This window comes from Dysidea avara, chromosome 2 (assembly GCF_963678975.1).
Source record: "Dysidea avara chromosome 2, odDysAvar1.4, whole genome shotgun sequence".
In the NCBI taxonomy this organism is placed as follows: Eukaryota; Metazoa; Porifera; class Demospongiae; order Dictyoceratida; family Dysideidae; genus Dysidea; species Dysidea avara.
In genome coordinates this window covers 29,691,117-29,708,000 of record NC_089273.1, presented here as the reverse complement: position 1 = coordinate 29,708,000, position 16,884 = coordinate 29,691,117, and the positions used below count along the sequence as shown (strand labels likewise).

Sequence of the window (16,884 nt, the reverse complement as noted above, 5' to 3'; positions counted from 1 at the left end):
CTTGATCACTATATATCACACTTCACTTGTATATTCCACGAATAACATTGATATGAGGTAGTATATAAGGATATGCATAGCCGGTCCTAGCTGTTTCTTTACCTGATCGAGGGCTTTTCTTTGTGACATAGTATTCTGCTGGACATTTGAGAATGTACACATGTACTGTGTCCTAACTATGTACGTATGTGGTCAACACAGATATGGGTTTACAAATGTGGGTCAACTTGGCCAGTAACTTGTGCATTTCAATTCTGAGTATACATCAGCTTCCTTACACCAGTTCCTACCAAGGATGGATCATTTCCGTGGCTACTACGTATTATCAGATAATCAACAGTTGATTTCAGATCATATATTTTATATATGATGCGTGATGAATCAAGATTTCCTGTAAACAAGCTCACATTCTATACAAACTAATGTACTTACATCTATACTGATATGTTGAGAACTACAGATGAAACCTTGGAAAGAGAATATGCAAGCACACACATACGTACATGTGGAGTGGGAACAGAAACATTATGTAGATACAGAAGTCACAAGAACAAGAAAGAATACATCGGGTTTACATACCACAGTGATGCCAGATATAAAAATTGTCGAGACTTAGCTTATACAGTTGGCACTTGCTGACTTAGGGCCACTCATCACATATTCTCTCTACTAGATCAACAGTTTCTCTTTGTACATTGATGGTCAGCTGAGAATGATGGATAAAACCATGATAAGGGCATTGTATTTATTGCAATGAAACTAGCTAGTAGTTCTACTAATACACTAGATCTAGCAATTTTAGGAACAAATTCCATTTCAGGATAAAGTTTCTCTATTAAATAGCATTTCATTTAGGATTGAGTCCCACATGTCAAGAATGTCAATACTGGGATGACCTTGATATCGATCAGACTCTTAATTTTTAGTCATATAAAATTATAAATATCTGCATCTAACAATCACTACTGAGTAATAGGCACCACTCTTGCTAAGAGGTAATTCCTATATAGGTGTTTATCTCACTTCCAACATGCAGGTAAAAAGAATCAATTGGGTTACAAACACTTTCACAGTATCCATGCTTCACTAACAATTTCACTAACATGATCACAGATCAAACCTTGTTACCAATAAACAGGTGGTGAATCAAAACTGAACATCAGAACACATATTAAAATAAATGGATAGATCACTTCCTATTAAAAAAGTTATACTCCATACAAACTGATTTACTTACAAACACTTCAAGCAATGGAGAACTACAGATCATCAATTTTCAACAAGGATCCATTGTTAAAGAACTAGCATGTATACATATACACTTTTGAGCTCCAAACAAACAACCACACCAAACAAAGTCACGAAACAGGAAAACACTGTACTTACATAATAGACTGAAACATGTGGCATGAACAGGATATGCATGATTGGTGCAGACACTTTACCAGGAGAGAATGGCTTCATTTCACTTTGTCATGTATTCTGTTTTGACAGGTGAGAATGTGGCACATGTACTAGCGATATATGGTATCATGACTGACTATATATGGTATTTCAGACTTATACACTAACATACATGTTGGCTACCATATGACTTTCATCATGAACTTCATCATATTGGAGCATTACATTTTCACACATCCAATGTTTACCAGAAGTATAGATCACCAGATACATGGGTCAGATTCTCTTTGACTCAATTGTCAGGTGTGGCACAACAGAGTAACTTTCGGATGGCTATCTCACTGGCTACAACAGATATTTTTGTGTGTGCATGGCACAATAGACACAGTGCACTGAAGGAAATAATATGGTCCATGAACAAGACATAACTATATGTACATACCAAATGAAGCAGAAACACTTCTAACCATTCATCGGGATCCTGTTTTGACTGGTTGAATATAGACGCATGTATGTATGTATGTATGTATGTATGCATGCAGTTTACAATAAGGGTTATTGTAACATCGTACTATAGTCTATTTTATATACCAATATGTAGTTACTTACACCAATGCAGGGCACATGTTAGTACTTTCACTATTGGTTGTTGTATGTACTATGGATGTTTGACTTGCTTGTCGGAGAGGCCAGCTTTTACTTCTCTACAACTTCAAGTGATAATAGATTCATTTTGTATTGCATTGATTCGTCCTGTATTATATTGTAGCATTGCAAAATTACCAATATATTTACCCATCTATAATAGAATTGTGCAGATTTGGGAAATCAGTGAGCACAAGTGTACTCGACACCACCTATATCGTAGTATTACATTCAACATTATTCAATTTTTTACCAGTTCTTTTTAGAAAGACATGATGAGAAACAAGTCATACAATCAGGTCAACAGTTTGTTGATCAGCGTTTGTCCTGTATAACACTACATTACCACATTGTCAATTTTTACCGTCTCAAAAAACTCAAGATCACAGGTACTAACGAAGAAGGCCAAAGGCTAGTCGTCCTCTGCAACAGCATTGCATCTATTCACCAGATCTAATACTTTACCACAGCATTCAACAATCAAGGACAAAATATCGAAGCATTCTTGTACCAAACAGGCTGGTGTATGCTATACCCATGAGGATTTTTTCTGTGGATATACTAATGTGGTTTACACAAATATTTACCAAATCAGGAACTAGAAAGATGTCATCGCATTTCAATCCTTGTTGGGGATTATATATTCTGATACTTCAAAGTTCGCACTATAGCGCTTCCTGGCATTTCCACGTTTGCATTATAGCACTTCCTGGCACTTCCATTATTGGGAAACAGATGCCATTTTCTACCCAAAACAAACAAAATATAACAAGGATGTAGACACCACATGGTAAACACTAAGGCACACCTGTATTATACTAATACTCAATTGTACAACTATATTATAATCCAATCTAAAACATAGTACGGTTCAGACAACACAAGAACACAAGAACTCTAGGCTGATGGATTAGCTTACAATATAATATACTAACTGATCTACCACATGGATATACATTGAATCCTAAGGAAAAATGTATATACTTGTGTACTAAGCTTTACCTACAAAGGTGAATCAGTGTTCGTGATATAATAATAGCATTAGATGATCACCACAACAGCTACACAACATGGCCTTACCTGACCATGGCTAACTCACCCACTTGTAAGTATGTCATACAACCCATGCATTTGAATAGCCTATAGGAATCAATACTACTTCATGATAGCATCTCTTATATATACACAGGGTGTGTGTCTGCATTTGCATGCTCAGCAACTACACATTACATCATCTACCACATAACTATAAATGGTTAACCACATTTCTTTGTCATTCCTTATATGTACATGCATTATCAACACTTAATGTACTGAGGTATGCTAACAGGATGATGCAACACATCATGAGGATGATGAAACATATCAAGTCATCATAATTTGATAACATTGTTGCTAAGTAACCGGAAATAGTATACACACATCAGGAACCATGCAGTCACAAAATTAGAAAAACCGCAAATAATTTTAACACCACCACAAAACTAGTCCAGCAAGTAAACAAAGACCACACCTAATTTTATACCTGTACACTCTTCATATTGCCAACTCTGCCAAAAAGCATTACATTAATTACTAAACTACACTATTTAGTAACACTACATCTTCCCTGGTGAAACAAAACAGCGAGATTTTCCCTTTCATAACGCTACTACCTACACTAACACGCTGTATACACACTCATTAGCTACTCACTTTATGCTGTGCCCGTTCCCACTATCTACCACCACAAAGAAGCGTTAACCAAGTCTGCGTGTCCACCAACCACGTCTCCGTATCCTTGCCACCGCGTCTTTTTAGTACACTTCCATTGACTCGCTCCCGTTCGCTCTGCCTTCACGCCGTCAGCACCAAATCTTTCCTCAGCCCTCGAGCGTTATCTCACTCGCCTTCACTCCACTTGTTCTGAACATCAGCAAGGTGACTGTTTTTATACAAGAAGACTGCGAACGTTAGCACCTGACGTCATGGTAACGATTACAGTAAACGTCCTAGTGACGTTGCAACTTTATTATTCTAATTAACACACCCTAACCAATGACTTAGAATACAACAATGGAGCAACGTGGTAAGGTAGAGACGCTGACAGACAGGCTCCACTGGTGAGTGTGTATATGTGTAAATTGTGTACTGCAGACACATATGAAGGGAAGGGGGGCCAATGTACACCCACACTGTGTAATGCGTCCATCAGTGTTATGCACTGATGCTGAGGGTGGTGAAAGGTCGGAGATGGTGGGGGAATTGATCGCTAAATTTCCCCGACAGTGGGAATTTGTCTTCACTAAAGAAATTCACTCTGACAGCAAAGATGTGTGCTTTCAGTTTAGGCCCCTATTTGGTGATTATTAGTTTCTCATCCACCGCTCGCATCCTTCTTAAGCTACCGCATGGTAAGCCATTATTTACTCTGCGCATGCTCAGAAGAACACGTGATACCAAACTGTTATAATTTTTTGTTGATGAACGCTACACTGCGCTATATATCGCCAGGAGAACTGTTGTTTTCCTTAACAAATTGCTGCAGTGTCAGTTGCAATCGTGCTCTATCAACTTCATCAAAGCAGGCTTTCAGTTGACTGTCGAAAAACAGTTGGCGATCACGAAAAGTAGAATCAGCTGGTGAAGGAAATGTTTGTAGAAGAAAGAAAGACAATTTGGACAAGGTCTGTACATTAGTGTGTTAATATTATAAAATAATGGCATAATGGTAATACCCTCCCGCCCGCATCACAATAATTAGAAAGGCTGGATGAGAAACTAATAATCACCGAATGGGAGCCTTAGGAAAGAGTGCCTCAGGTGCTAGCCACTACATTCATACTGGAATCTACTTGAACTAACTCATCACTAGACCAATGCCACATGACTGTACAAATTCCCTCCTACCCCCAGCATTCCCGGGGTTTGCAGGTTGAGACTTGATCAGGGTTTGCATCAACAATACTTCCCCAGTAGGTGGGGAATTGTAATTTTCAGTGATGCAAAATCCTCACCTTCCCCCACCTCAGTCCATATTAGTGGTAGTCAGGGATTACATTGATAGGTGCATTATGCTAAGTGCCACACAAGAGAGTTTAAGTGAAATGTATTCCACTGTACTTGTACAATACTGATGCCATGAAGTATATGCTTTGCAATGTATAAATGTCGTAAACTTATAGCAGTGCAGTGTACTCTTCATAATTATGCTACGTATCCTGATCATACTTATCTATAAGGTATTCTTGTTTATGATAATGACATTCATTACAAGTTATGTGAATCACAAGAGACTGGTAAAACCCATACGTAGTTGGTTACCATGTTGTGTTTAATGTGAAAATGCAGGGGTTACCTTTGGAATAATGATCCTTTAGTTTTGTAATCCATTGTAACTACCTGTAATACTTATAAGGTATCTGTTGAATTGGGAAGTTATTGACAAATCCTTTTCTGATATGATATGAAAGCCCCATTTGTAATGGTGGTATTGGGTGGATTTCCTTTTTCACATGTCATTAGAGAAAAAGGAACAACTGTTCATCTGTGAAACTGCAGTTTATAAGTGTCTACCTTTTAGCGTGCAAACTTTCAACAAAAGGAATAGAGACTGATTAGTGCCCTCAATGGTCCATAAACTCTCAAAGAATCCAAGTGTGATAATATACATGTATAGTCTGACTTTACTTTCTAAGAATTCAATAATACTTACATACATGTGGGAACCTTGGTTAAGTTTATTGTTTATTATAAGCATCTGGTATTCACAATAACAGCTGTGGGGGGCTACAGTACATGGATAGAAATTCTTGTACATGTTCATATACTGTAATATTGGGTCTGTAAACATGTTGCATGTCAGAGTTGCTGATAAAAATATTTTTACAGAAGAGTTGTCCGTAAAAGATATTTTATCACTTGTCCTTACTTGTATCAGCACATTTTGATAAGCAGTTTCAGTATTTTCAGGGCTTCACTGGACTCTAAATATTTGGTAGCCATTTCGTATATGTCCGGATTTGCGATTAATGTTAATTTTAGTTTTCTAGCTAATCCGACAGTCTACAGTATAGTTATTATGGAAGCTAACTGAAACACAAATGCACATGTACTCTGCATGTATGTATGTATGTCCCAGTCCAAATATGGCTCTGTTTTCCAACCCAGTCCATGTTTTATATCCTATTGAATGTAAAAGCCAGATGAAATTAACTGGCATTGATGTTAGAATGGTTTTAAAATTGAGTAAGCTTCATTGTGAGATGAGAGCTACACCACCAGTTAATACACAGTTCTCTTGTTATGAAACACTACTCCCTAGCTGGGCATGTTGTACTTTGGGATTAATGTTTACATTGTATGTGTATCATACACAATGACACTTATGAGATTGCTTGTGCCGTAAGACAGTAAGGAACACCTAACAATGTATGTTGGAAAATATGAAATGTCAGTCACACCACATGTGGTCATAGACATTACTGAAACCCTGTATGGCTGTGTTGTACTATATGTTCAACTACATCGCGCGTGTGTGTGTGTGTGTGTGTGTGTGTGTGTGTGTGTGTGTGTGTGTGTGTGTGTGTGTGTGTGTGTGTGTGTGTGTGTGTGTGTGTGTGTGTAATAAACAACAAGGAGCAGTTCAATGTAGCCAGTGTTGGAAATAGTTTAAGAGCAGAGGAGGACTGACTGTGCACAAATGTAGACCCAACCCGACTTCTTGATTTTTAACCTTTTTGGATTTGTTCCCGGCAGTGGTACAAAGGAGGAGGGTGTGTGTGCGTGCGTGCGTGTGTGTGTGTAGCAACTGCCTGCCACTGGTGTTATACCTACCATTGGCATTGATTAGTACAAGGGAGATATCAACACACATAACCCCACAATTAATTCTATCACTTCAAGGGTTGATTGAACTTTATTGCAGGGGTGAAGAGCTTTTAATGGGAATGTATTCATTTCAGTGATAAAATATTAACTTTCAATGGCACAAAGTTCATAGTGTACAAATACCTAGTCTAGTGCCTGGTAGTGCTAACAGTGTAAACACATCTGTGGATAATGCCCAGAAATCAGAGTACACGTATTGGCTGGCCAACAGAATCAACCCAATTTTTAAATGCAGGTACATGTATTGTTTGTTGTTTTTTTTAAACCCGGGGTTGATGGACTGCCCTTGCCTACCACCTCCAGCACAAAGAAAGGCACATGCTGGACAACTGTAAAAGACAATAGAAAAACAGAGTAACGCAGCCAGCATGTTACTCTGACAAGCGGGACTCCACTTACACTAAATCCATTGGTGGTGGAGCCCTGTATGTTGTAGAAGCCATTTTATTAGTACTTTTACACCTGTATGTTTGCTGCCAAGTCATCTCAAAATATCTTGACATGATTTGTGTATGTTGTCTGTAGTGCTGCATAACTTTATTCCAGGAATAGCCTTTTACCACTTTTGTCAACTTCTGATACATTCAACATAACTCCATGATTCTGATTGGCCAACCAATATTTTGATTGAATCACATTTCCAGGCTGAGCATAATTTTCACTTATAACTGCAGCCAGATTGACTGTACAACATTCAGTTACTGCAACATTAGTTTAAAGGTCACTGACAACCTCAGCACTAATCACAGCCAAATATGCTATGCTGAATTTAGACCCCACACAAAACATGCCACATTAACACATGCTGTGTACAAATCATGTATTGCATCATATATGGGCATCATTGCTGATCCAGGCCTAGAAACAAGGTGGACTGGCAGGGGTTGGCCAAGGATAAGATAATAAGGGACACTCAACTTTAATAATTTGCTCTCAGCCAGGATTTTGTAAGCTCAACAAGGCATTCTAGATACAATGTGACTACGACATACGCCACATCATTCTAGCAATGTATTCACATTTCTAGCAAAAAGAACACCCACCATGGGTTAAATATGGAGGATATTGTTCTACACATATTATTGCTGTAATTTTAAAAGCCTTTGATCAATCATTTCTGTGGCTCTTTTCTTCATACAACGAACCCTATTCCATTAACATGCATAGGACCAATAATTAGTCCTACAAGTGTTTCTGTCACATGTGAAAGTTTACAGTCTATTGTACTGAAAACTTATCCATTCCAATGAAACCATTACAATACTCATATTGGGGAACAACTATTGTAACACTGAAAGTAGCTCAAGTACAGTGTATCAATATGTGCATTACTACATAGTACATTATCAATGTGTAATTGAGTGAACTTCCTTTACAATGTATTGTGTCAAATGACAAAACATGTTATGTAATATGATGTCATGAAATGTTATGATAAGTGTTGATTAGGTCATCACTCTTAAATAGATTTTTTTTTATAGTATGTATACATTACAATATAGTGTTTTGGGCTTTTCTGGCCAAGAATATCACCAAACTAACCTCACAATATACCTTCATGGTGCCTTGGCAGTATTGGATTGGTGTAATCAAACCCAAATGTACTACACTGTACAACATATGTTAATGCTTTCAGACAAGCATAACTCAATTGCGGCTAATACTATGGGCTTGATTTTTATGTCACTTCAGCCCAACAGGTGCCTTTGGGCAGTACATGCAATGAATGCTTCATGGACTTTCCTCCTTTGTGTCCGTTTATCTTTAGTTTCAGTTGTGACTGGGAGGAACAACACTGCTTGTAGTGTTGTTTGTTTGTAATGTTGTGAACATAACTGAAAACAAAGTGTATTGACCACTTCACTAGTGATAATTGGGGCATACGTCCAGACAGAAACAATTAGCCTGGCACTATTCTTAGTTCTAATGTGGTATGCACAAGGTTCACCAGTCATAATATTGTTAACAAACAAGTACAGGGAAAAATCTTTTGTCCCTTAAAGCCTGTATGTAGGCAAATACCCATGGCTGTTAATGAAGCACTATATCTTTAGAAACATACTACCAATGGCTACTCAGTTTACTCATGGTGTAATAAGGAATAAAATGATACCTAGAGTTTTACCTCCGAGCTAATGCATGAGACCAAAATTTTCTGTGCAAGCAACTTATCATTAAATAAACACCCAAACCCTTGTGTGTTCATGAAAATATTCGTAACTCGATGGTGGGTGCTCCTATATCAACTGGCAATGGGTTCCATTCAATTCACCATTTTAATTTTATAAGACTCGTGTGGTCAAACCCACAGAACACGTGGTGAAAAGATTGAACCACGGAAAACTTGATCATTGTAGTTTATCACTTCATAACAAGTGAGCCTCTGTGGTTACAGCATTCATTTAAACTAGCCTAGTAATAGACTTTCAATTTATATGTAGTTTTAGGCTAAAGGAGTTAAGCTATGTACCCACCTAATGTCGTCATGTACATATTCCTGTATTGCACAAACACACATTACCACCCAAAAGTTTGTGCAACTTTACAAGTTAAGTTCAAAGAAATAAAAGAATTGGTGGAACAAGGGAGGTCACCTAGTTTCCTTTTGTTACATCTGTTGTACAAACCAACCGACTATACACTTGTAGTATTGTGAAGTCATTTAACTCCTTGTCAATACAGAAACACAACAGATAGTTATGTGAGTATGAACTTGTCATTGTTTTTAAATTCCCCTTACATTTAGTTTGGCCAGTTTAGTTAAATTGGGAATATTTCAGTGAAGTGAGTGGGTATAGATCTCACAGGATAGCACCTGTATGAAACAATAGGATATAAATTCTTTTTTTGTGTTGTACTTGGTTTCATGCAAGATTTCAGGTCAACCTAAACAGACTAACATATTGTCTTGACTTAAACATAGCCTATCATGTATGAACTCCGAACCCTGTTTAATCATTTTAAGGAAAACTAAGCATAGATACATACATAGTTAGTGTGCTTAAGGTAAATGCTGGTGTTGCACATAAATACTTTCCCGTCATACATTTGCCAGTTCCATTTAGTAGCCAGAATAAACAGTTGGTTGATAGTAATAAATTCTCTGACCATGATTTGAGGCAAAGTCCCATTGTGGGTTTAGATTGTATTGATACAATACATTGATGCTGCAAGTACATGTCCTGCTTTGTAATCATCTGGTACATGGTAGAGTACTATATGTACTGTATGATAGCTTATCCAGGAGTAGGAAGTTATTATGAAAAGATTATGATTCCTGGAAACCACCTAATGATTTGTTAGTCTTCCTGTATTGATGTGAAACATCATGGTCAAATTTCCTTGTAAGGAAATACATCCATGGTAGACATATCCCTAAGAGAGATACTATACATATTGTAGAAGGATCCATTACTTTAGAACATATTTTAGTAGTGCTAAGGACCTTACATAATTCCATTACTGATTAACGTGGGCTTGTAGTACTCCCCTGCTTTTCAGTGTTTAACCAAGGAAAAACTAAACACCAAGGAAATACGCTATATTTTTAAACTCTACACCAATTTACTGTGGGGAACATATACAGGTGTTCAGTACATAATTAAGTTGTATCCATGTATGGGTGCATGTGTTGTTTGGATGGAAAGTCCTCTTATATGTATGTAGCTTTTGTCATGTTGTATCATCCAGTGACTTGGTAACTTGGTTTTCCTCATCAAAATTGTTGACTATGAAGCTCTCCTGTACATGTTGGATATTTTAGTGGTACTAGTGGTGATATAATGTTTGCGCGCTATGTAACCTTTACTGTAAAGTACTTTTAAAACTGTTTGCCATATAGTGACATCACCATTCCATTCCCATCAACAGCGGAGGCGACTATTGCTTACAACTCACTCAGAGTAGATCCTGAACCAAGAAGATCTGTAGTGTCCAAGTTATTGTCAGTTAATCAACGTCAACTAACAGCGTAAGTTACTGTATAAATGTTACACATATCATGTGTACTGACTCTAGCACTCTCTGTGTACCTGTCTTTCTTCATCACTACTCAGTAATGGGCCTGAATAGTGATGGCTACAACAGACAGGGCTGGGTCCAGAAATTTAGTGTGGGACCTTAACTTGTGTATGTCAGAAGTGAATCTGTAGTAGTTGTTGAGTGGTAGTGGTGGCTATTTTATTTGAATGGTGGTGGTCGGTACTGACCACTGCCAACCACTACAGGAACATCCATGGCTATTATATGACCTTTTAATGTCGGTGTTATGTAGGAAATAACTGCAATTCCACAATTGATACAGTAGGGCCACGATTGGACCAAAATGTTTGCCTTAATAATTAGTTGGCCTTATAAACAACTCATGTAGTATATGTGACTGGATCTGCGAAAATCTGACACAATTACACATTTTCAAATTCCTGTTTATTAAATATTTACATATAATCTACTTAGCCAAGTGTATGCTCTGGCAAAGTTTCAGCCTCATACAGTATGCCAATAACTTGGTGATATGAAGTAGCAAAAGCAGAAAAATTGATTTGTACATCAAGTATAAGAAAAATAAATTACAGGTGCTTATGCTTAGTTATACTGTATACCAGTATGAGGGTGAGAACTAAGATAACAGTTTATTGCCCAAGTGTACTGGGTAAGTTTCTCCTTGTATGACTTACATACAAAGATGAACTAAGTACATAAAATTAATCACATACTATCATTTCGACATGATGTGAACAACCACGCATAACTTGTGTATCTTGGGTCTATTACAACAAAACAAAGATTTTTGAACTCCTCAAGTGGGCAAATAAGATGATATCTAGGTTTTGATGCTAGCCCTTTACTTCACTATGAACAAAGCATTATGTAATATGCAAGTACAAACAAACCATTAAAATTGTACAATTTGTTTTCACTATGCAAGTATTTTACTCATACTGTACATTTAGGCTTGCATGATTGCGTTGGGTTTTCGCAGATCCGTCACATGTAGTACCAACTATAGTTGGCCACCGTAATAGGGTGGTCTTGTTAAGAGGTGGTCAGTAGTTGCACTGTACCTGAACATTGATGAACTATTACCATAGTAATTTAGTACCTAGAGTTTGTAATTGGAGAGAGTATTTAATGCCATATAGTCCTGTAAAGAATGTAGCTTCCTTTCTGTGTAACATGTAGACTTTGAGCAAGGATATACAATGAACAGTGCTTTTTGATTACAGAATGCTTGAAGGTAAAGTAGGTTTTGTCTGTTAATATGGCAATACAGTTAAAAAATTCTGACCACCTTCTGTTACTTGTTTCTCAGACACACTTCTCATGTCTCAAGATTATCAGCCGTGATCTGTAATACAACAACTACTCTTGCTGGCTAAGCTGTGAACACACACCCTCATGTCTGGGATGATCTTTGTACACTAACCAGTCTATAGTGTACATTACAGAGAAATGAAGCTATTTCACTTCCATGCAATTACTTGTTAGAGGACTATGCGGCATTAGGTACTTTCCTCTCCATCTTGTTAGTACCCAGAGGAGATACGACACGAATTAAGCACTATTGAAAAGAATTTGCAGTAATTGCATTCTTCAAATGGTTAAATCGCGAAAATCAATCCGTAGACAAGATTTGATGAACTGCAAAGCTACTTAGACACTTGTGCAGTTGATTTTCACTGGTTTTCTCTTCCCAACTTGCTGCTTGGCCTTATTTTGTACAGTTAGTTATTCATCACGTGATTGTTCCGCCAATAGGCTGTGTATATCGAAACTGAACCACTGGGGTTGAATGGGGTAGACTGCACCATTGAATTAAGCATAAGAAAAGAGTTCGGTTGGCACATATTTTTTGTTAATAACCCCACGAAATAGCTTCCGTGTACAAAACATATGCGCTCACGTGTGCGTGTTGTACCTCCTCTGTATGTATGTTGTTCATATACAAGTACTATCTGTTCCCATCTATCGTGTAGTGTATCTGTCCATACAAAAAAAATTGCTAGTGCCTTTTCATGTGCTAAAAAGGTTACACCTTTATTGAAATACAGTACATAAGTACTGGTGGTCCTGTTTACTGGCCAGGCTGAAAACTTCCTTGATTGTTATCATTCAAGATAGTACACATAGTAGTTGTAACTGTGTTGTGTGGTCAGGGAGTTGGGGTATCAGGGTCAACTGGACTGCCTTTTATATAATACTAGCATTATTACCTGCTCTACGAGCAGGACTATTTCCAGATTACTGCTCTATGAGCAGGACTATTTCCAGATTAACTAAAATTCACACATTGATAATCACACATTCAACATTATACATGGCTAGTGCTATCACTTTATACATAGCATTGGTAGCTACCTGCCCTATGTGCAGTACCATCTATGCAATATGAAGTTTTTAAAATGGGAACCAAGATATCTATTTACAGTGCTAATTTCATGTACAGTATAATGTATAGCATATGCAAGCATTATTTTGTCACATTTAAAGTAGATATATTCTAGTACACTGAAATTATGCATGTGAACATGCACATATGTTGAACAGGCAATTTTATTGCTAGTACGTACTTTACCACTTGGTGTTTGAAGCTAGTGCAGAAGAGAGAACTGTGACATTAAGGAAACTCGATCTTATCATATACATGTGTGACTATTATAATACTGCTCTAGTCAGTAGCTATACTTTTTAACATGAGACTTTGAGACTTTGTATTAAAAAGTTTGGTAGCTATTTGTGCCATCTTAAATGAATCAATATTACATGTACGTGCAATGGACACAGCTATTATGTACAGTGACATAAAACTTACAAACACTGAAAACTGAAATGATGATGCAACGTTACAAGGTGTCAGTAATGCCATCATTATAGTACGTTCACGTTGAGCTGAACCCTCAAAAACATTTAATAACTCATGGATGCAATTACACACGATCTTGAAATTTGGCTCATTTGTAGTACTGCTTGACCCGCTAAAAATATTTCAAAATCTTTTTGTTCAAATGTTTGACATAATATTTATGGCCAGTCAAAATTTTCAAATACATTTCCTATGGGGAAGCCATATAAATGCAATGTCCATTACAGCCATTTGCCGAACTTGCAATGGAGCCAAACCACACGTGTCTGTTGTTGACACCTTTGCTGTTATCAATAATCATCTGGTTGGCTGAAATGTTAACTCTGCTGAGAAAAATCCACTTTCAATTTTTAGCTGTTTTTTCAGGATTCAGCTCAACGTGAACATACTATAGTAATGGTGAAGTACTGGTTTTATAGTGCATCAAGTGTGGCATTAAAGGTATTTCACTACATATATAGCATGATGGGTTGTTTACTTAATCAGTGCATGTGCACATTACATAGACTCACATCCATCCCTAGTCAGTGAACATGTTACATATCCAAGTACGGTGATAGAATGTCACCTGTGCATATCAATTTTATTGCCCATATAGTTAGTAGCACTGTGAACCTGCAGAGTTTACTAAAACCAGTTGTTGGATATTGACTGGTTATTGTCTGATGTAAATTTACAGACATTATGGTACTAAACATGCCTGTTGGGAGCCTTAGGGTGGTACCAAAGTGACCATCAACATCCTGCCTTACAATAACAGCTATTACAATCACATGTTTATACATTCTTTGGGGTTATGTTATGATGTTAACACTTGTGAGCAAGGGTAATTTATGGTTTACCAAGTAGGTGGGCAAAACCGGTTTAAAGGCTTCTTAGCCAATAATTGGCTTGACCTAGACAATACTGGCAGTTTTTCCATACTGGTTCACAACGCTAATAGTTAGTAGTTAACTATTTTAGTATACTAAGCAAACATACTAAAAAGCATGTGTACAGCACTGAACCATGTAAACTCCAGCTAATGCACTAAGGAATACTTATACAGTTCCCTACGCCCTACAACTGTAATGTCATCATCTTTCACCTGTATGCCACCATAAAAGCACTTGGTGAAAATGTTGGTATTTAGCCATAGTTACACAAACATGAAAAAGTACACATAACAATGCTGCTTCAAAGAAGGTGCATCAAAAAGCACAGATTAAAAGTTGTAGCCAAAAGCAATGAAGAAAAAAGGAGTAGCTAAAAAGATTGCTAAAGTAAAAAAAAAAAAAAAAAGAAAGTTGTTCCATCTGGGGGGTGTCTGTATTTAGCGGATCACGGATTGGCGGATCACGTGATATGCATGCTCAACTCGATTTTGAGCACTGGGAAATATTTATACCTAGTGTAACATACAGCATACTGTAGAATTTATATTTTATCCACAGGTAGGGAGCCCGAAGAGATTTCAATCGATACTATATAACTATAATAATTAGAGCGCGCGTGTATTAAAAATTTAACACACGTACAGAGTAAGATTATTTTAATTCACCTTAAAACTGAATCACTGATGTATTCTTTACACCAACACAATATTCAATAGACTAGTTCTGTATTGCAAAAACAAACGACAAAGGATACGCTAGCGCACTCACTTGTGAATAGGCTTCTAATATGTTGGCGTGTATCCTTTGTCGTTTGTTTTTGCAATACAGAACTAGTCTATTGAGTATTGTGTTGGTGTAAAGAATACATCAGTGATTCAGTTTTAAGGTGAATTAAAATAATCTTACTCTGTACGTGTGTTAAATTTTTAATACACGCGCGCTCTAATTATTATAGTTATATAGTATCGATTGAAATCTCTTCAGGCTCCTTCCTGTGGATAAAATATAAATTCTACAGTATGCTGTATGTTACACTAGGGTATAAATATTTCCCAGTGCTCAAAATCGAGTTGAGCATGCATATCACGTGATCCGCCGATCCGTAATCCGTGATCCGCTAAATACAGACGCCCTCCATCTGGGACTTGAACTCACTACCTAACTGTTATGAAGCATACGCCTTACCCATTTAACCAAACAACACTTGGGATGAAAGTTGAGTAAAACCTGGTTACAAAGGTGTGCTTAAGTTGAATGGCTTAGTTGTTCACCATGCAGTTTATAAAAAAATTACAGTGAGTTTTGCTCTATAGCCCTGCATTCAACGCGCTGTAGATGGCAAACGGTAGCAGTTACAAATGCCTTTTAACAAACTTGGTGAAGCTAGATGATGAGCGCTTCGTGAAGCAAACAAACCACTTTGATACGTGTGGTGGTTAGCGAGATAACTGACTGACCCGAATGGAATGTAGACAGATGGACGGATGGCTTTTCAGCTTTATATAGATAGATCCTGTAGATTGAAGCCTGATTTAAATGTAAGCACTGGAAATGCATAATCCAGAAAACTGGATTTTATGCAAGCCTTTTAAACAAACTCCTAAAGTACAAGAAGCATTAAAGCTATCTAACACTATGTTACTCACCGTTAAATTTTGGCCCAAATGGTGCTACAGTGTATCCTTTGTCGCATCCTTCCATCCCAGAACTTCACTTTGTGCCTTTAAAATACTAAAGAACTATAAAGACCATAATTCGACTATAGTTCATCGTATCATCCTTCTCTGTGCTTCATCTTGCTCGTCACGTGATGGTGATTCAGTTGATATACAAATATCATGTGATTGACAAAATGGCCGACAAGAATACTAACAAACAAATGTGAAAGGAAACAAAATGTTTCAATACATCGTAGCGGGTGACTTCCTTGTTGTTTGTTGTTTGTTTGTTTTACTTTGCTTGTTCATCCAGGTCAGCAGCACTGACCTAGTTTCAACCTTGGTAGAAACTTCACCTTATCTTTGTTTTTTTGTTTTTTTGTACCTGCAGGAATTTCACAGCCACAGAAGCCAGACTACTGAGGGTTGCAGTTGGATCATTTCTTGATCACCTTATATTGGTCGTTGACACTATGAACAGATTTGGACAGACTACATCAGTTACTGAACACATGTCATAAATACTGTTTTAGCATACTGTACTATATACATAGTATGGGCTGTGACTGAA

General features: G+C 37.3%; 1 protein-coding gene and 1 long non-coding RNA gene across 18 annotated transcripts in view; one reads left to right on the top strand and one right to left on the bottom strand.

The window, feature by feature from the left end:
* Positions 1 to 4,062, bottom strand: part of LOC136247045 (uncharacterized) — an 18,112-nt gene extending 14,050 nt beyond the window's left edge. For 3 of the 17 annotated variants that reach the window (XR_010697053.1, XR_010697049.1, XR_010697040.1), the window contains exons 1-4: positions 3,745 to 4,060; positions 1,104 to 3,189; positions 580 to 706; positions 103 to 391 (exon numbers count right to left, since the gene is read on the bottom strand). This is a non-coding gene — a long non-coding RNA (uncharacterized lncRNA). Of the gene's footprint in view, positions 1 to 102; positions 392 to 579; positions 707 to 1,103; positions 3,190 to 3,744 lie in introns of all 17 variants that reach the window. The other 14 variants (XR_010697047.1, XR_010697042.1, XR_010697041.1 and 11 more) reach the window with 14 other exon arrangements.
* Positions 4,041 to 16,884, top strand: LOC136247044 (EKC/KEOPS complex subunit LAGE3-like). The gene is made up of 3 exons (XM_066038641.1): positions 4,041 to 4,151; positions 10,760 to 10,888; positions 16,705 to 16,884. Exons 1-3 carry the CDS (start codon positions 4,105 to 4,107, stop codon positions 16,832 to 16,834), a joined length of 306 nt encoding a protein of 101 aa, XP_065894713.1. The 5' UTR covers positions 4,041 to 4,104; the 3' UTR covers positions 16,835 to 16,884.